Below are 20,017 nucleotides of genomic sequence, written 5' to 3'. Positions count from 1 at the left end.
TCACAAAGGGGTCAGAAGGGACCAGAGGCCAGGCTTGGGCATTAGCTAAGACCTGCTTTCTCTCTGCCTCCCAGCAGGACTCACATTGGCCAGGCCCCAGCCATGTGGAAAGAACCAGGCCTTCCCTAGGGCTTGGGGAAGAGTTAGTGAGGTCAGATGGGAATTTGAACAGTGTCATCTACTGAGCCCATGTTATGTGTCAGGCAGGTCTATGAAGCTGTCATTATCATCAATCACAGATAAGGAGGCTGAGAGGTAATTAGATAATGCATTAGTCAGGGTTCTGCAGAGAAACAGAACCAATAAAAGACATATATTAAGAGATTTACGGTAGGTATTGGCTCACATGATAATGGTGTCTGAGAATTCCCATGATCTGCCATGTGCCAGCTGGAGACACAGGAAAGCCAGTGGTGTAGTACAAAGGCCCAACAGCTGGAGAACTGATGGTGTGGATCCAGTCTGAATCTGAAGGCCTAAGAACCACAAGTGCTAAAGGCAGAAAGTCCATGTCCCAGCTCAAACAGTCAGGTTCAGTTATTCCGTCTTCCTCCACTCTTCTGTTCCCATCCCTGCATAGATGGGATGAGGCCCACCCACATTGGTGAAGGCTCTCTGCTTTCTGCTCTCCAGAAATTCAAATGCTAATCTCATCCAAAATGCCCTCACAGACACATGCAGAAATAACATTTAACCAGCTATCTGGGCACCCGTTAGTCCAATCAAGTTGGCACATACTATTAACCATCACAGGTTAGCTCCCAATGTCCCTCAGCCTGAAAGATACAAAGCCAGAATCTGAACTTAGAACTGACCAAAAAACATAACCCCACACTCTTGACAAATGCAGACCAGGCATGAGGAGTAGGAATCAACAACTTATCTTGATTTATGTTGAAAATCATTTTTGTTCTTTAAACTTTTAAAAGAACCATTTATTTGTTTTCTGTTTGATGAGATGGGTTAAGTGGAAGCTGAGAGGCCAGTCAAACGGACAAAGAGGAAAAGAAAGCAGAGGAAGGGGGGCTGTTTGGGGGACCCCTTGGCAGCCCCCAGGGCATCATCTGTCTAGGTCCTTACTTTTCCCACATGCTAATCTCTCTGCTTTCTCTTTGTAGTTTAGTATCTGAAATTTCACTGACAATGTGTTTGCTGCATTTCTTTTTATTAAACTTTTTCAGAAGTAGCTAGAATCCCAAGCAATTTCCTAACACACAGTCTGAGAGTTGTCAATTTCAGCCAATCTTTGAGGGAAAGCAAGAGGCATTTTATTCTTGGGAGGTGCCCACATCACAACCTGGTGGTCCTGGGCCATGGGTTGGCCTTATGCAGGAAAGGAGGCATACTTATGTATATTCCTGAAGGTGCCATGATTTCCGTCAGCAGACTAAGCAGAAAGAGCATCTGCTAACGTAAGGTGTCCTCACTTTGCAGATGTGGGACCCAGCTCAAATTTTTAAAGATATTTCTAATTGAAAATAAGACCAAAGTTCATTCTTTATCTAGGGTTGGTTCTCAAGTAGGAAACTTCCTTGACCTTCTTGTCTAAAGAATCCACCTTTTATCACTGTACTGATAGTTTCTTGTTTATTTTGTTGTTTATTTAAATATGGTTAGCGGATACAAGTACACGTTTCTTACATGCAAAATCGCATCGTGGTGAAGTCTGGGCTTTTAGTGTACCCATTATCCAACATGGTACTCAATAGGTAATTTTTCAGTCCTCACCCCCTCGAACCCTCTGGCCTGTCATAGTCTCCACTATTATTTCACTCTGCCTGTCCATATGTATGCATTGTTTAGCCCCCAGCTATAAGTGAGAACATGAGGTATTTGACTTTCTGTTTCTGAGTTATATCACTGAGGATAATGGCCTCCATATCCTTCCATGTTGCTGCAAAATATACCATTCCATTCTTTTTTATGGCTAAGTCATATTCCATGGTGTGTGTGTATGTGTGTGTGTGTGTGTGTGTATAACATTTTCTTTATCTAATCCTACATTGATGGACACTAAGGTGGATTCCATATCTTTGCCATTGTGAATAGTGTTACAGTAAACATGCAGGTATCTTTTTGATATAATGATTCATTTCCCTTTGGGTATATACCTAGTAGTGGGAATGCTGGATTGAGTGGTAGTTCTATTTTTAGTTCTTTGAGAAATCTCCACAGTGTTTTCCATAAAGGTTGTATGAACTTACATTCCTCCCAACAGTATATGTGTCCTTTTCACCAAATCCTTATCAACATATTGTTTTTAGTCTTTTTAGTAGTAGCCATTCTGACCATTGTAAGATGGTACCACACCGTGGTTTTAATTTGCATTTGTCTGGTAATTAGTGATGTAGAGTATGTTTTCATATGTTTGGCTATTTGTATGTGTGCCTTTGAAAAATATCTGTTCGTGTCCTTTGCCCACTTCTTAATGGGGTTATTTGTTTTTCTTGTTGAGCTGCATATGGCTATGCAATTTTCCCAGCACTATTTATTGAATAGTGTCATTTTCCCAGTATATATTTTGGTTGGTGTTGTTGATGATCAGCTTGTTGTAAGTATGTAGCTTCATTAATAGGTTCTGTATTCTGTCCCATTGGTCTGTGTGTCTGTTTTTGTACCACTATCATACTGTTTTGTTTACTATAACCTTGTAGTACCATTTGAAATTAGATAATATTACACCTCCAGCTTTGTTCTTTTTGCTTAGGATTCCATTGGCTATTCAGGCTCTTTTTCAGTTCCATAGGAAATTTATTGTTTTTTCCTAATCCTGTGAAAAATGACATTGGTAACTTGATAGGGATTGTATTTAATCTGTAGATTGTTGTAGCAACATATTCATTTTAATGATGTTGATTCTTCCAATCCATGAGCATGAGATGTTTTTCCATTCATATGTGTCATCTACAATTTTTTTCTTCCATGTTTTTGTAGTCCTCCTTATAGAGATTTTCACCTCCCTGATTAAATATATTCCTCGATATTTTTGTAGCTAATATAAATGGGATTGCCTCCTTGATTTAGTCCTCAGCTAGATGGTTACTGGTACATAGAAATGCTACTGCTTTCAGTATGAAACTTTACTAAATTCATGTATCAAATATAAGAGGTTTTTGGTAGAGTCTTTATGGTTTTCTAATTATAAAATCATATCATCAACAAAGGGATGATTTGACTTCTTCTTTTCTAATTTGGATGCCTTTTGTTTCTGTCTCTTGCCTGACTGCTCTGCAGCCACTTCCAGTACTCTCTTGAATAACAGTGGTGAGAATGGGCACCCTCATCTTGTTCCAGTCCTTAAAGGAAAGGCTTTCGACTTGTCCCCATGAAGTATGCCGTTGGCTGTGGGTTTGTCATATATGACTCTTATTATGTTGAGATATGTGCCTTCTATGCCTAGTTTGTTGAGGATTTTCATCATGAAGTGATGCTGAATTGTATTGAATGCAAAAATCCTTGACAAAATACCAGAAAATCAAATATAACAGGACATCAAAAAGATAATACACCATGATCAGGTGGGATTTATTCCAGGGATGCAAGGATGATTTGCCATACACAAATCAATAAATGTGATATATCACATAAACAGAATTAAGAAGAAAAACGATATGATCATCTCCATAAATGCAGAAAATAACTGGTAATTTCTTATTTGATCATCTGTGCTCCACATTTCTAAGTGGGGTATTTCTCTCTCCAGGTGTGCAGGTTGTAACTCCATGTTCTCTCCTCCTGTGCTGTTCATTATCTTGTTCAACCATTCACTTGCTGGCACTCAGCACATGCTAGGCAACAGGGACAAACAAGCAACTTCCAGAAGCATTTGACCCCCAGGCACCGCAGCTTGGCTTTCAGTTGTGGCTACGCAGGCCAATCACCTGGGATGTTTCAAAATGCACACCCAGGAGTGCCCTGTTTAGACCTGGCATAAAACGTGTGTGTGTATGTGTGAACATGTATCCCTGTCAATACATACTTAAAACATTCCTTTTCTACTTTCCTTTCCTTCCTCAATGAAAAAGTAAGTTCTAAAGCCATTAGGTGGGTCAAAGCAAGGTGGCATCTGGAATGGGTGGGGGATGGGAGGACACCAGGGGCCAGAGCCAGATGTCAGCCAAACAGGTAAAGGGCCACCTCGGGGAGGGGGAGCAGAGGAGGAGATAGCTGACATAGGGAAGATTGATTAAATAAGGAAATTCTTTAGAATGAATACAAACAAGTTTTCTCATGGTAAGTGAAGAAAGTTACAAGTAGAATTAACTTTGTGGGGTTGGATTGGAATTGGAGGTATCAATGAACTCAAGGTTTTCTATAAATATTGAGAGGGAGAGAAAGATGAAAATAAATAAACATGGAGAGGGAGAGAAAGATGAAAATAAACATGCAAGTATGTATCCATGTGTGAGTATGAACTTGAACCATCTTTTTGCACCAAGAAGCAAGAAAGTGCTCTAAGAAATGATGAGAGCTCGGCACAGTGGCTGACACCTGTAATCCCAGCACTTTGGGAGGCTGAGACAGGAGGATCACTTGCACCCAGGAGTTCATGACCAGTGTTGGCAACATAGGGAAACCCCTGTCTCTACAGAAATGAAAAGTTTTCTGGTCATAGTGGTGCCCTGTGGTCCCAGCTACTTGAAAGGCCAAAATGGGAGGCTCACTTGAGCCCAGGAGTTCGAGGCTGCAGTGAGCTATGATCTCACCACTGCACTCCAGCCAGGGCAACAGAGTGAGACCCTGTCTCAAAAAACAAAACAAAAAGAAATGATGAAGATGTCATAAGGACACAGATCCAGCTTTAGAAAAGCCACACTGACCACATTAAGGAGCACCTGAGCATCCAGATAATCACACTAATGGATTATAACCCATTGAATAAAATAGAAAGCCAAAATCCCATAGTGATACCCCTAAACATATAAAGATTTGGTGAGGAATGGAGTATTTGCATAGGCTCAAGTTCCTCCCCACAAAATGCTTGTTAATTTCAAAGGGGAAATTAGTAGCTCTGCAGGGGCAAGGCCTGGGAGATGACCTTAAGGAGCGGTCCAGGTGAGCCTCACCAGTGATGGGACAATCTGCAATTCACACAACCTGACAAGATGTCACAAGAAGGAATCAGCTTGACCCAATCCAGTCTAACCATGAAGAAATAGAGAAACCCTCATGAAGGACATTCTACAAAATACCTAGTCTGCAATCTTCAAAAGGGTCAAGGTCATGGAAGTCAAGGATTTCCTGAGAAGTATTCCAGGTGACGAAGACGAACGAGACACCACTACTGAATGCAGCACGTGACCCCGAACAGGAACCTTTGTTCTAAAGGCTTTATTGAGACAACTGGCACACACGTGTGGGGTCGGGTGGTTGCATATAACCGTGTTATATGTTAATGGCTGTGTGGTGGTTGTGTAGGAGGATGTTCGGTTCATAGAGAATGAGCAAGAAGCTTCCAGGGTGATGGGGCCCCAGGCTGGCTATTGATTTTCAAATGGTTCAGGGAAACAAAAGCTCTTTTTACTATGTGTGCACAACTGTTCTTTGAGGTTTTGATTGCTGCCAATTTTTTGAAGTGTTAAAACACAGTAAATTGGGTTGGACATGGTGGCTCACACCTGTAATCCCAGCACTTTGGGAGGCTAAGTCTGGCGGGTAACTTGAGGCCAGGAGTTCGAGACCAGCCTGGCCAACATGGTGAAATCCCATGTCTACTAAAAATACAAAAAAAAAATTAGCTGGGGGTGGTGGCAAATGCCTGTAATCCTAGCTTCTTGGGAGGCTGAGCCAGGAGAATTGCTTAAACCTGGGAGGCAGAGGTTGCAGTGAGCCGAGATCATGCCGCTGCACTCTAGCCTGGGTAATAAAGCAAGACTCTGTCTCAAAAATAAAAGTAAATCGAATCATAAGAAAAAGAATAAACAAGAAAAAAAATACAGGTAGTATGTATCCAAAATTTCCCAGGTGATGGTAATGCATTCCCTAGTATTCACAGCCTGCTTTCCGGAAGTCAGTGAAGCAGGTGGCTGGGAACTGTGCCCAGGAACCTAGGAAGCTCTTTCTCCAGGCCATGCCAGGGGCCACATTTGCCGGCCCTGGCCCCACCTGCCGCTGTCCTCACGGACTCCCTCAGCTAATTCTGGGCTTTCCTCAGACACTCAGGAACAAGCCTGAGAGCCACCTCTGGGAGTCTTGGGGCTGGGTACTGCCACCTCAGCTGGCAGGCACTGCAGGTGTAGCCGAGGCCCAGTAATGCTGTGAGCTCTGCCTTTCCTCTCAATGTGCGCCTCCCTTTTGGGTGTCCCTGCTGTGGGGGGACATCAAGGCTGCTGCCGTCTGCCCAAACGTCTTAGAAGTGGAAGCATCTTTGAGCCTGCTCTTTCCCTGAGCATCAGTCATGAGCCTGGGGCATGATGGGGAGGGTCTGGGCCACCTGGACTGCACATTCACATTGCATCCCTCCAGCTCTGGATCAAAATCCAGACAGCCTTCTCACTGTTCTCTTCCACTGGGGCAAGCGTCTTCTAGAAGGCCCCTCAGATCTTGGTGGTAATGACCCCCCCGCCCATGAGATGTGCCCAGGGAAATGAACAGAGAGGAACCCTCCATCCCTCCAGTTCCCACTGCTTCCTTGTGAAACACTCCAGAGAACCAGCAGCCCTGCTGCCACAGGCTCTGGTGGGCCGCCTCCGCCTGCGGAGAGACTCACCTTCACAGTGGCCAGCACCCCTCACCTGCGGGCCCTCTCCAACTCGTCTTCTGAGACTGTTCCCACGGTGGGGTTAGGGAGCTGGGACCTGTGTGTTTGCCACGGCGGATGGCATGAGAAGTGGCCCGGGATGGTGCGGCTGCCGGGGTCCATGAAGATGAGATCCAGAGTGGGGAGGGCTCAGCCCCTGCATAAAGCAGCCCCCACTTTCCCCATCCTCCACCCTGATTTAGTCAGTGACCGACTGGCTCTGTTTTGTTTCACAGTGTGGACAACTCTGAGGACCCCGTGTACGAGAGCCTGGAAGAGTTCCATGTGTTTGTCCTCGCCCATATATTAAGAAGACCCATTGTTGTTGTGGCAGATACAATGTTAAGAGACTCAGGTGGAGAAGGTAAGTTCCTCAAAGAGATGTGCTGTGTTCATGACCCAGGAAGCCTAGCATCCCAGCTAAAGGGCAGGCAGCACATGCAAGGTCGAGCTCCCAGAGGCCACAGAGCATCACTCTGTGCAAAGATCTACTCAACCTGTTTCTTTTGCCTCCTTGATGGCAGCAGGGACTGCTCTTGACCAGCTGCCCTGCCTGTCAACAGCAAGTGGCCAGGAGAAATCTGGTTGTGTGAGGACCAGGACGAAGCCCAGAGGGGTTCCTGTCTCCTGTCATGTGTGTAGGGCACAGGAGACAGCCCACACCCCTCCAGCAGCCCTGGGCCATGTCCTGGAGGCACTCGGTCCCCCAGGTGCCTTCCCGCCCCTCCACAGGTTATGTGTGGGTTGAAGACAGTGGCTTTTTCACCCAAAATAAAGGAAGACAGAATGCATAGAGTCACTAGGCAAGACTGTGGTAGAATCAGAAACTGGCAGAGAAAGAGGCAAGGGCAGTTTATGGCCGGCCCACCGAAAGCCACACCCTGTGCACGACCTCTCCTCAAATGTTCCTCCATTCAGTCCTAGCCACAGCCTCCAAGGATGTACACCACCCTTCCCACTTTACAGAGATGAAACTGAAGCCCAGAGAGGCTGGGCAGTGTCCCCAGCAGGGATCAGCCCAGGGCAGGGACGGTCTTCCAAAGCCTGTCCTGCTTCCAGCATGCAGCTGCCCAGAGCATCCCTCCAGCCCAGTGTGAATTTACCCCTGCACCTTCACAAAAGTCACAGGTCTTCCAGGGAGTCCTACAAATCAGGATGTGACTCTTCATGCTAAATCACAGCCGCCTTAAAAAAATCTGATGTGGCCACGATGATGGCGTAGCCCGGGAACTAGAAGGACACAGGTCCTGCCTGGCCTGCCTCCTTCCCTGTGTGGCTCAGGGACGCAGGCCTGCTGAGGCCTCAGCTCTCCGTGCAGCGCTGGGACGTGCATCAGGGCCCTGCTGTGTAAGCCCAGGACTGATCTGATCTCTGCCGGATCAGATCTCTGAGTTGTGGGATGGGGGAAGGTCCATGCTTCCTACCGTTCTACTCACAGCTCTCTTGCAGGGTGCCCCACCCTGCCGCCTCTCAATGAGACTCTCCTGTGGGCAGAACCACAGTGATCTGCTTTAGAAAAAGTGAGGGTGGGGAGGAACTAAGAGTTCATCAAAGACGTGCCTGAAATTACCATCCCTGAATTCTGCTCAAGGGGTGCAGCAATTCACTGACTCTGGGGCCAAAAGGCAAGGCGTTTTATGACCTAAAAGCAGATGCTCCTTTAGGACAGATGCTTCCAGAAGTTACTCTATTTTGGTGAGGGTTTTAGGCTTTTCTGCCCTTTTTTTTTTTTTTTTTTAAAGAGGGAGTCTCACTCTGCTAGGCTGGAATGCAATGCCGTGGTCTCCGCTCACTGCAATCTCTGACTCCTGGGTTCAAGTGATTCTCCCACCTCAGCCTCCTGAGTAGCTGGGACTATAGGCACATGCCATCACACCTGGCTAATTTGTGTGTGTGTTGCGGTTGCGGGGGCGGGGGTGGGGTGCACGTGTTTAGTAGAGACTGGGCTTTACCATGTTGGCCAGGCTGGTCTCAAACTCCTGACCTCGGCCTCTCAAAGTGCTGGGATTACAGGCATGAGCCACCATGCCTGGCCTCTGCCCTCTTTTTTGTGAGTCAGGAAATGAGTGAGATTGTGTCCCTGTCACTGAAGGACTTGACCCCTCTGATTCTCATTTCCCATCTGACTTACAGCTTGGTCCTGGACCTCTCTGGCTGGTTCCTTCAGATTAAACAGAAGGGGTTCTCAAAATATAGAACAAATATGCCCTTGAGAAGTGTAGATACTGTGTTGTATACAAATGCGTTACCAAACACTAGGAGAGGAAGAGGTGCATCCAGAAAACCGCGGGCTTCCAGGCTGCAGCTGCTCTGACCATCCTGGGTGACAGTTTCATCCCAGCCCCGGGCTCCTGAACACCTGTGCAGGTCTCAGGGCAGCAGGAGTCCTGGGGCAGGCAGATGACTCTGGAAATGCTCAGCACCGCCTCCATCTGCCCCTCTCCCCCTCCCCCGCCCCCGTCCCTCTGCTCCTCCACGGAGCATCCTAGGATAGTGAGGGACAGGGATGCAGGAGCCTCCCCTCCCAGCTGGGGCTGCCTGCTCCTCACACCTTTACCCTGGTTTGTGTCCACAGCGTTCGCACCCATCCCATTCGGAGGGATCTACCTGCCCTTGGAGGTCCCTCCCAACAGATGTCACTGCTCGCCTCTGGTTCTGGCCTATGATCAAGCGCATTTCTCTGCCCTTGTGTCCATGGAACAGAGAGACCAGCAAAGAGAACAAGGTATGCCCGGCTCCCGAAGGAGTGCGTGCAGGGCCCTGGGGCGGGGGCGGAGCCATCAGAAGGGACCCCGTTGCATAGGGAGGTGGACTGTGGGGACCTCCCCTTAGAAGCACACCTGTGCACACTCAGCAGTGACGGTTTTTGCATAAAATTACCTTATGTATGTGTAAATGTTTTCATTGAAAATATCAGTGTTACAGACAACATTATCTTTAAAATACTAAACAAAGAAATCCCACCCTTAAATAGCTTTTACTGTTTTCTCTTTCACATGAATACATATTTTATAGAAACGTAATTGGTCTTAGATGTAAATTAAAGGGGGGAAAAAAACTTCAAGAGCAAATATTAATGAACAATGGCCCACCATAGTTCATTGTGGGATCTGGTCCCAGTCCACCTCTCAGAGCCACTGTGGTGTGGGCCTGTGGCTCCCTCACAGCCAGAGCAGCCCGCTGGGGTCCTCCTGGGGTGCTGCAGGTCCCTGCCTCCAAGACCATCATGTGGCCAGGCTGCACATTCACCCACAAGGTCCCCACTACCCACTGCAGGGCAGGTGCCATGGTCATGCTCTTTGTCATGGACTATGTGCCCCCTTACACCTTCACCTCTGCAGCCCTCCCTCCGTGCCTCAAGGGACACTGGGGGTGGGACAGAGTCCCAGCTGTGCTCTCAAGTCACACCACATCTCAGCGAGAGGGACATGGAAATCACAGTGAGGCTGCAGCTTCCAGGATGGGACCCCGCATCCCCTGAGCACAAAACAGGAGACTGCCACACCACAGCCGCAGGCTCAGGCCTGCTGGAGCGAGCTGCCCAGACCTCAGAGTTGCAGACCCTGGTGGGAGGCAGGAGGTGGGAGACTCCAGAACGTCAAGCCCCAGGACACCACCGGCCCCCACTGTGAAGCCCAGGTGTCACCCTCTGCCATGGTGCCCTGCCCATCCTATAGAGAGAGCACCCTGTGACAGAGGCTAATAGATACAGTGATTACAGGCCCCAGGAAGAGCAGACACCGTATCTATTTTTAATTGTTAGTGGTTTCCCTAGGGTTTACAACAAACATATTTAATTAATGCGATTCTTTTTTTTCTTTTGAAAGGGAGTCTCACTCTGTCACTCAGACTGGAGTGCAGTGGCGCAACCTCAGCTCCCTGCAGCCTCCACCTCCTAGGCTCCAGCAATTCTCCTGCCTCTGCCTTCGGAGTAGCTGGATTACAGGCACACAACACCACGCCTGGCTAATTTGTGTATTTTTAGTAGAGACAGGGTTTTACCATGTTGGCAAGGCTGGTCTCAAACTCCTGATTTCAGGTGATTCACCTGCTTTGGCCCCCCAAAGTGCTGAGATTACGGGTGTGAGCCACCGCACCTGGCCTAATGAATGAGATTCTATATTAAGTAAGATTATTCTGCTTCACATGTTGTATAAGGATATTACAACAGTGTATTACCAGTCCCTCCCCCCATTCTATTATTATCAGATATTTTATTTTTACAAAATCTGTTATTGATACTGCTGCTCTTGGCTTTACAGTTATCTGTTAGAGCAATTAAAAGGAAGAAAAAAATGAATTTTCACATCCATTCATTCCATTTCCATCACTCTTAATTGTGTACATACAATTTTCTACTGGTAACATATTCCTTGTACTTTTAACGTCTCCTGTAGTTCAGGTCTGTAGGCAATTAATTTGCCCATTTTTGTTTGATAAACTCTTTATGTCTTCTTCATGTTTCAGAGATGTTTTGGCTGGCATAGAATGCTAGATGAACAGTTGTTTTTTTTTTTTTTCTTTCAGCACTTTAAAAATGTCACTCCATTATCTTCTGGCTTGCCTGGCTTACCATGAAAAGTCTGCTTTGATTTTTATCTTTGTTTCTCTCTATGTAATGTATCCTTTTTTTTCTCTGGCTGCCTTCGAGACTTGCTTTTTGTCTTTGGGTTTCGGAAGCATTAAGATGCCATTATAGAAGTATTTTTGTTGTTATTTTTCCTGCTTGGTGTTCTCTTAGTTTCTTAGATCTGTGTTGATGGTTGTCATTAATTTTGAAAACTTTTTAGCCATTATTTCTTTAAAATTTTATTTTGCCTTGTTCTTTCTCTCTTCTGGGATTTATTTACACAGAACTTAGGCTACCTGATATTGTCACACAGCTCTTATATACTGTGTTCAGTTTCCCGCCTCGTTTTTTTTCTTTGTGTTTCAGTTTGTGTAATTTCTAATAATCTGTCTTGAGGTTTCCAGATTCTTTGCTCAGCTATATGAAGTCAACTGACCAGCCCCTCAAAATCATTCTTTACCTCTATGATTGTGTTTTTCATTTCTAGCATTTTCATTTAATCATTTCTCATAGACTTGTTCTCTATGCTAAAATTAACCATCAAATCTTGCATGGTATCCAGGTTTTCTATTAGTCCTTGTTAATTAGTTATTTTTAATTCCTTGTCTGATAGTTTAAATACATGTCATATCTGAGTCTTGTTCTATCAACTGCTTTGTCTTTCATCGATGTGTTGGATTTTTTCTTATCTTTCCTTTCATCTCATAGGTTTTTGTTGTTGTTGTTGTTGTTGTTGTTGAAAGCCAGACATCTTAAGTAGGACAGTAAAGACTGCAGTGAATCACTTTCATTCCTGGAAAGACGCATGATGCATGCCTTTTTTTTTTTTTTTTTTTTTTTTGCCAGGTTTTTAGAGTCTGGGTTTGGACCAGTCTAGTCACAATAGCCGAGGAAGGTCACCCCCATCCCCAGATCCAGGGATGTAGTGCCTGCCTAAGACAGATGCTGAATCAGAGTAACAGAGAACATGACCCTTAGTGCACCCAGTGTTCACTTTCCTACCCTCTGCCGTTTAAGCTTTTGTTCCTTGGTAAAGATAACATGGAAAATATCTATGGAGACACTTTCTCAGAATTCTTGCCGATCTTTTTTGGGAGAACCGGCTAGGTCCTGTGGAGAAGAGCCTGCAAGTGCATGTGAATTTCCTTTATATCTTCAGCTCCCAGGGCACCATATTATTTCACTAGCTGATACTCTTCCTTTACCATTTTAACCATTTTAGCTGAATTAGTCTTACTGGGGTCCAGCTGAATTGGCCCCTCTTAAGCTCGTTCCTGTCTCTCCTTGGAGGCAGCTGTCTTTTCTTAGATTTTGGGTAAGTCGTCTCCCCTGTGACTTCAGCTGTCCGGGGAGTTAAAGATAAGTTGTGTATTTGTGTTTGATTGGCATGTTGTCACATGCCAAAAACCAGAAATCTTGATTTTTTTTTAGAAAATAAGTACTCAGAATATATTCAGGCTAGTCTGAGATGATGCCTATTTGTTTCCAGGCTAAAAGACATAAAAGAGGCCTTTCAAAAACGAAAACAAAACACCTTTCCCATCTTTCTAGGCTCATTTTTGAAAAGCAGTTGCTGTTCTAGACATTTACCACCAGAGGGCAAGCCGCTGCGTGGCTGCTCCCCGCTGGTAAAGCAGGTTTCCAATAGGGAAATCTCAGGGTGTGCAGTGACAGGCAGAGGCATCCCCAGCAGCCACTGCTCACGAGGAGGGCCTGTTTCATGGCCTCCTGGCCAGAACTCTCCCTGGGCTCTGCAGCCCCAGCCCTCACCACAGGCCGCCGTTGACCCTCTGCAGAGAAGCCTTCCTGTTGGTCCCTCCGTGTCTTCAACTGTGAGCAGGCGTGTCCGTAGAGCCTCTCTCAGTACCTGGCCCTTCACTCCACCCAGATCGAGGCCATGAGGCTGCCAGGCCCTTCTAGGTGGAGAGGTACTAGCACCTTCAGGGGTATTCCCAGCGTGCACTGGAGCCCTGGGCAGCCCAGAGAGTCCGTTCCAGCCCCACCATTGAGGAGTCCCCAGGAACCCCATGATAGGGAGGTGAGGGTGACTGTCTGGGCTGTTGTCTTAGCTTAGGTGGTTTATCTGAAACAAACAAACCAAAATCACAGTGGCTTAACACAATGGAAGTCTGGTTCCCACACAAGCGAAGTCTAAAGGGGTGTTCTTGGTTGGCAGGCAGCTCTTCAAGTGGAGATCCGCCGTCTTCCGCAGGCACCATGGCAGGGGAGTGGGGAGAGGCCCCCATATCTGAGCACATCAGCCAGCACTTCCCACATTGCTTCTGCCTACAGACCATGGGTGCTGCTAGGTGCCTGTTTACCCTAAATGCTGGGGGCAGGGCGGCTAAGACATGGAGTGGCGGCTGGGCTGATGCTTTCCAATGGCAACTCTACCCCGCCAGACCTAAAATGTCCAAACTGCTCCCACAGGAACTGCTTCTGACAGATCATTCTTGTTCTAGAACAATATTTCCTGAATTTGCTTGATCGGGAGATGCTTATTTAAAATGTCGCTTTTTGAGTCATTTTCCCAGACACTTTGGTTTGGCCCATCTGTTCACTGGGGCTTGGAACTCCCAGGAGCTGCACTGCTCTATTCTGGGCATGGGGAGCGCCTCTGCCATGCCCCGCCCCATGAGTGGGAAGCGAGGCTAACCCCTTCTCTGTTTGCATAGTGACTCACAGAACTATGGGACAGGCTGCTGGGTACCACCCAAGGGAGACCTGTCCCTGAGCAGCCCTGCAGCCCTCCCTGGGTGTGTCTACCCTACAGCTCAGCCCTGGGAAGGGCAGCCACGTCAAGGCAGAACCCAACAGGCTGCAGCGAAGCCAAGCCAAGCCGCCCCAACCTCTCAAACCAGAGCACTGTGCTTTCCAATCCCAAGCCAGATTAATGAAAAGCCCAGAGCTGGTCATTGGTCAGCAAAGCTGCATTTTTCCCTTATAGGCAATTTGTGGAAGCTGGGAAAGAAGTGGTGCGGGGGGAGGGGGGATTACCTGTGTCCACTTTTCCTCTTAAGCAACACTGGAGGGCAGCATTGAGTCAGTTTTTCCAATTTCTTTCCAAATCAACTATTGGGTATTCAGCCTTCCATTTGATCTATTTCCTTGCCTATTTGTTCTTGCCATGGCACCCTTGCCAGGAATCATGAGCCCCAGCAAAGAAGCAAAGCAGGGGAGCTAACTGGAGCCCATGGAGGAGGCTGCTGCTTGCTCTGAGGACAGACTTAGGGAGACCATCTCCCACTTCCTCCTGCCCTTTGTCCCTGACAATGCCCTTGGGAGGAGTCAGCCATTTCCCCAGGGACTCCTCTCACCAAGTCCCCCAGCAGCTCAGAAGCTCCTAGAAGATCCCAAACCTGTAGATACCCCCTCCACCCTAGCCCTTCTGGAGTGAGCCAGGATTTCCCACAGGTGGTGAGTTTCACTGCAGAGGTGTTGTGATGAGTAAATCCCTCTGAGAAACAACCACGGCAATCTCCACCTACATGTCACCTCCTCAGAAGGATCCCCTGACCCCCACCCAAAAAAGGCTTCACCATCACTGCCTTCTGCCTGCTATTTACCCTTCCAGGGCTCATCACCACCTGATACGAGGTGTTTGTTAAGCTGCTTATCTGTCCCCAGCACAGGCGAGCTTCCTACGGGCAAGGGCAGGTGCGTCCATGGGTCTCAGACACTAATATAGACTTGTGGCACAAAGTCACAGACCAGTAGAGGTCAGCAACACCCTTGCTCACCTGACTTGCACATTCGGCCCTTCTCTGGGATGAGATGAGAGCTGGGCCCCAGCTGGCCTCTCACAATGTGCCTAGCCTGCCTAGGTCTTTCCTAGAAATAGCAATAGCTTTTTACCCATTCTGATGTCCAATGGCGTATCTGCCATTGGACAGACCCAGAGACCCAGGGTCTAGGTGATGCTTCCAACTGCTCTCCACTGTCCACAGTAAATATGAAATTTTAAAAACCAGCAATAGTGGTTTTGAAACCTATGGTCTTCATGCTCCTGCTGGCACAGATCTGTGTAGATCTCCACTCAGTGCACTTGTCACCCGGACACCTGGCTTGGGAATGCCCTTCCCATCCTCCCTGGGGACTGCCAGGGCTCCCAGCACAGCTCTGTCTCTTCTGTTCCAGCCGTGATCCCCCTGACGGATTCTGAGCACAAGCTGCTGCCTTTGCACTTTGCAGTGGATCCTGGCAAGGACTGGGAGTGGGGGAAAGACGACAACGATAACGCTCGGCTGGCCCAGTAAGACCCTACTCTGCCGCTTCCCACAGCGCCCACAGGGAGGGCTATGGCTGGGGCGTCCTGGGGAGAGGCTGTACCACCCCTGCTCCTCCTGGGATGGCTGGCATGCAGGGGGGTTGGGTGCTACAAGGGCCAGCTCAGACCATTTCAATAGGGTATTTCTTCTCTTGCCAGCCTTATCCTCTCACTAGAAGCCAAGCTGAATCTTCTGCACAGCTACATGAATGTGACTTGGATCCGGATCCCCTCCGAGACACGGGTGAGCCTGGCGTGTGCAGGGACCAGACCTGGTGGCAAGGTCCAGGCTGCTCACCTCCAGCCCGGCCAGGATGCATCTTCCTGAATGCCTGCCCAGCCGCCCACCCCAGCCATACCCACAGCCCAGTAGCCCCCCATCCCCTTTGACTTAGCCATCCCAGCTGCATGCAGCTGGGGCCACCCTGGCTGTGGTTTGAAGTAGCTCTGGTTGGACCCAGTGGGTGTGTACACACATGTGTAGGTGTGTGTGCACACAAGCATGCACTCCTGTTAAGGGATTTTTGTCCCCCTATTTTCTGCAGAAGGAATAAACACACCCACTCAGAAAACAAACGACAGGCAAGTCAAAACACACAACTATCTCTGCTGAGATCAGAACATGATGTGCTGCCGGAGAGAGACATTAATTATAAACTGTGTGGGTCCTCAGAAAAGCCAGGGAGCTGAGAGTGCCATTCCTCAGCGCCCCCTTCCTCCCCTCCCGGAAGCAGTACACTGGTGGGTGCAGCTGGCAGGAAGGTGAGGGGAGGGACCCATGCCCCATGAGGCTACCTGCCTCCAGAGGGTTGGGGCTGCTCCTGCTTGCAGATGCTGAGGGATTCATTTTAAGTATCTGGTGATTTTTGAAATCTCAGTAGGGAACTGCCAGGGAAAAGGATTTGTGAAAAGCAGCCTGCAAATAATTGGTCTCTCCAGACGTTTACTTAGGCATAAAGTGTGGCTCATAAGGAATGGGTAAAGGAGGGCGTGAGTAAAGGAGTCGGGTCTGGCACTGTTCAGTGCTCCCAGACTCCAGCCTTTGCCCGTACTTCATCCTCCAGGGCTCCATGACGCAGAGACAGCTATGCCATTTTACTGATGCCATAGTGACAGGCAGTCGGTGGCACTCTGAGTCCTGCCTCTCAGAGGCCTGGAGCATGCCCGTGGTGCTGTGGTTGTTCTTTAGCACCCACATGGAAAGTGATGGCAGTGGCTCGGGATCTAGAATCAGAAGGCTCTCGGGCTAAGCGTAGCTCTGCCTGCAGCTGCCAGGCCTTGGTGCCTTCAAGCCAGATGCAGGGTGCTCAGCAGACAACCGTGAGAAGGGTTCTTCCAGCCAGGGGCTCCTGAGCCGGCTCCCAGTGCGCTCCTGCTAGCACCAGGCGCACCACCCTTCCTGGCCCAGCCCAAGTGTCCACCCTTTAGTGTCTCACATACTGGTCTGACACATTTCACACCTTCCTACCCCAGGTGGGAAGGGGAAAGGAATTTCAGAATGGGAGGTGGTGAGAGTCAGTTCTGCTCACCTTTGCTTCAGGATGGCCTGATCACAAGATAGTTACCGTTTCTTGGACTTGTTTGAGGGGTCTGGGGGGGACAAAAGTTGGGGAGCAATGGGCCTTCTCCCAGGCTCATGCCCTGGAGGCCAGGGAAGCCTGTTCAGGTATAAGCACCAGTTCCTGCAGCACCCAGGGGCCAGCATGAGGGGCCCTGCACCCCCATCCAATGACACTCCATCAGAATTCTCTCCTCACCCAGGGAGGTCCCCTGCAGAGCAGCAGCAGGTGCTGCCTGCCTCTCTGCCCTCCCACCTCCTTTCTCAGGTTCCCCCAGCCCCAGATATGGCCGTGCCCTCCTCGGACTGGCTGACCACATCAGTGGGTCTCATCAAAGGTGTGCTCCCCAGCGTCCTCCCCACCCCGCCCCACCTCCACAGCGCTCTTTTCTGGGAATGGGAACATCATCTTTGCTGAGCCCAGGCCTATTTCAGAACCCTTCGCAATTTAGCACTCCACCTTGCCAAACTGAGAAGGGAACCCCTGAAGCCATTTGGCATCCCTGAAACAAGGGGGTGTTTGATCCAATATCCAACGAATGAGGTTGAGTGCAAGGTTTCTGTCCCCTGCCTGACGTCAGCAGGTGAGACATCTTTTCAAGGGAGACACTTCTGTGCAGGCCCAAAGCCCTCCCCACACTCTCCCCCGCCCTCCCCCCCACCCCAGCCCCGAAGGCCTCCACTTTTACAGAGGCCAGCCTGGGACCCATGTCTGGTCAAGCAGGCGGCCTCTACAGTGGGAGAAGGCCAGAGTCTGGGCCTGATCGTTCTCTCTAAACTGTGACGAGGCTCTGGGGCCCAAGGCCAAGTGGGGTGTCTGCACCCTGCCCCACTCCCCCACTCAGGGTTCCAAGCCACCAAGTACCTGAGTTCCCCAGAGAGGAAGAATGAGTACACCTCAGCTTCCCTGGCCAGAAGACACACGCAGATTAGCGGTCCCTACATCCTTTTATTACTGCAGCAGATCAGAGCCGGATCCTGTCCGCTCCTTTCCTTCCGTACAGCCCTGGGACAGTGAGGCTCGCGGGCCCCAGCCTCCAAGGCAACACAGGGCAAGGTGCGTCTTCCTCGGCCGCCGCGTGGACAGCTCTTCTCTAACCACCTTCTCCCGCCCGCCCTTTCCACACAGGCACCCCTGGCACAGCCGGAGTCTCCCACGGCCTCGGCAGGGGAGGATGTGCAGTCCCTGGCCGACTCGCTGGACTCAGACCGCGACTCGGTGTGCAGCAATTCCAACAGCAATAACGGCAAGAACGGCAAAGACAAGGAGAAGGAGAAGCAGCGCAAGGAGAAGGACAAGACGCGTGCGGACTCCGTGGCCAACAAGCTGGGCAGCTTCAGCAAGACGCTGGGCATCAAGCTGAAGAAAAACATGGGCGGCCTCGGCGGCCTGGTGCACGGCAAGATGGGCCGCGCCAACTCTGCCAACGGCAAGAATGGGGACGCGGCCGAGCGCGGCAAGGAGAAGAAGGCCAAGTCGCGCAAGGGCAGCAAGGAGGAGTCGGGCGCGTCGGCCAGCACGCCGCCGTCGGAGAAGACCACGCCGTCGCCCACGGACAGGGCGGGCGCGTCGCCGGCGGAGAAGGGCGGCGGGCCGCGGGGCGACGCCTGGAAGTACAGCACTGACGTGAAGCTGAGCCTCAACATCCTGCGCGCCGCCATGCAGGGCGAGCGCAAGTTCATCTTCGCCGGCCTGCTGCTCACCAGCCACCGGCACCAGTTCCACGAGGAGATGATCGGCTACTACCTGACCAGCGCGCAGGAGCGCTTCAGCGCCGAGCAGGAGCAGCGGCGCCGGGACGCCGCCGCCGCCGCCGCCGCCTCCACCTCCACCGCCAAGCGGCCGCCGCGCAGACCGGAGGCGGAGGGCGCGCCGGGCCCGGAGCGCGCGTCCCCGGGCCCGCCCACGCAGCTGGTGCTCAAACTCAAGGAGCGGCCGAGCCCCGGGCCCGCGGCGGGGCGGGCGGCGCGGGCGGCGGCGGGCGGCACGGCCTCCCCGGGAGGCGGCGTGCGGCGCGCGGGCAACGGCGGACACGTGCCGGGCCGCAGCCCCCCGGCGCCTGCGCGCCAGAGCGTCATCCACGTGCAGGCGGCGGGCGCACGGGACGAGGCGTGCGCGCCGGCCGTGGGGGCGCTGCGGCCGTGCGCCACGTACCCGCAGCAGAACCGCTCGCTGTCGTCGCAGAGCTACAGCCCGGCGCGCGCCGCCGCCCTGCGCACCGTCAACACGGTCGAGTCGCTGGCGCGCGCGGTGCCCGGGTCCCTACCGGGCGCGGCGGGGGCGGCGGGCGCGGCCGAGCACAAGTCGCAGACCTACACCAACGGCTTCGGCGCCGCGCGCGACGGCCTGGAGTTCGCCGACGCCGACGCGCCGGCGTCGCGCTCGAACGGTGAGTGCGGCCGGGGCAGCCCGGGGCCGGCGCAGCGGCGCTGCCAGCGCGAGAACTGCGCGTTCTACGGGCGGGCGGAGACCGAGCACTACTGCTCCTATTGCTACCGCGAGGAGCTGCGGCGGCGGCGCGAGGCGCGCGGGGCCCGGCCGTGAGGGCGCGGCGCGGGCGGCGAGGTTCTCCCTTCGAGGATTTCTTTTCCATTCTGTCGGTGTCTTTTTTACATGCCCTGGTCCACCGGAAGGCCGGCGCCTCCTCGGTCAGTGCCGTGTACGTGTTTGGTCAAACTTTCCTAATGGTGCCTGAACCTACACTGACGCCACTCAGGTAGTAGACGGATAGGAAACAAGTCATACTGTTGGAAGTGGGTGTGCTAGCCTAGCATCTGCCTCGTACCTGTGGAAACTCAATAGCCATTGCAAGAGTATTTTTGTTCCTCAATAAGAGAAATAAAGAAATTCGCAGCCCTTTGTTTTTAGAAGGGAGTGTTTTA

General features: G+C 50.6%; 1 protein-coding gene across 2 annotated transcripts in view; it reads left to right on the top strand.

Moving 5' to 3' along the window:
- Positions 1 to 20,017, top strand: part of OTUD7A (OTU deubiquitinase 7A) — a 293,684-nt gene extending 273,667 nt beyond the window's left edge. For both annotated transcript variants that reach the window (XM_032259956.1, XM_032259957.1), the window contains exons 10-14: positions 6,976 to 7,103; positions 9,315 to 9,464; positions 15,447 to 15,561; positions 15,736 to 15,820; positions 18,264 to 20,017. In XM_032259956.1, the coding sequence (XP_032115847.1) occupies positions 6,976 to 7,103; positions 9,315 to 9,464; positions 15,447 to 15,561; positions 15,736 to 15,820; positions 18,264 to 19,679 (1,894 nt within the window). In that variant the 3' untranslated portion in view covers positions 19,680 to 20,017. The remainder of the gene's footprint in view (positions 1 to 6,975; positions 7,104 to 9,314; positions 9,465 to 15,446; positions 15,562 to 15,735; positions 15,821 to 18,263) is intronic.

This window comes from Sapajus apella, unplaced genomic scaffold (assembly GCF_009761245.1).
Source record: "Sapajus apella isolate SASKATOON/1434 unplaced genomic scaffold, GSC_monkey_1.0 scaffold113, whole genome shotgun sequence".
Lineage (NCBI taxonomy): Eukaryota > Metazoa > Chordata > Mammalia > Primates > Cebidae > Sapajus > Sapajus apella.
Note: the sequence above shows the minus strand (reverse complement) of the source record. Positions and strands in the feature narration are given on the sequence as shown.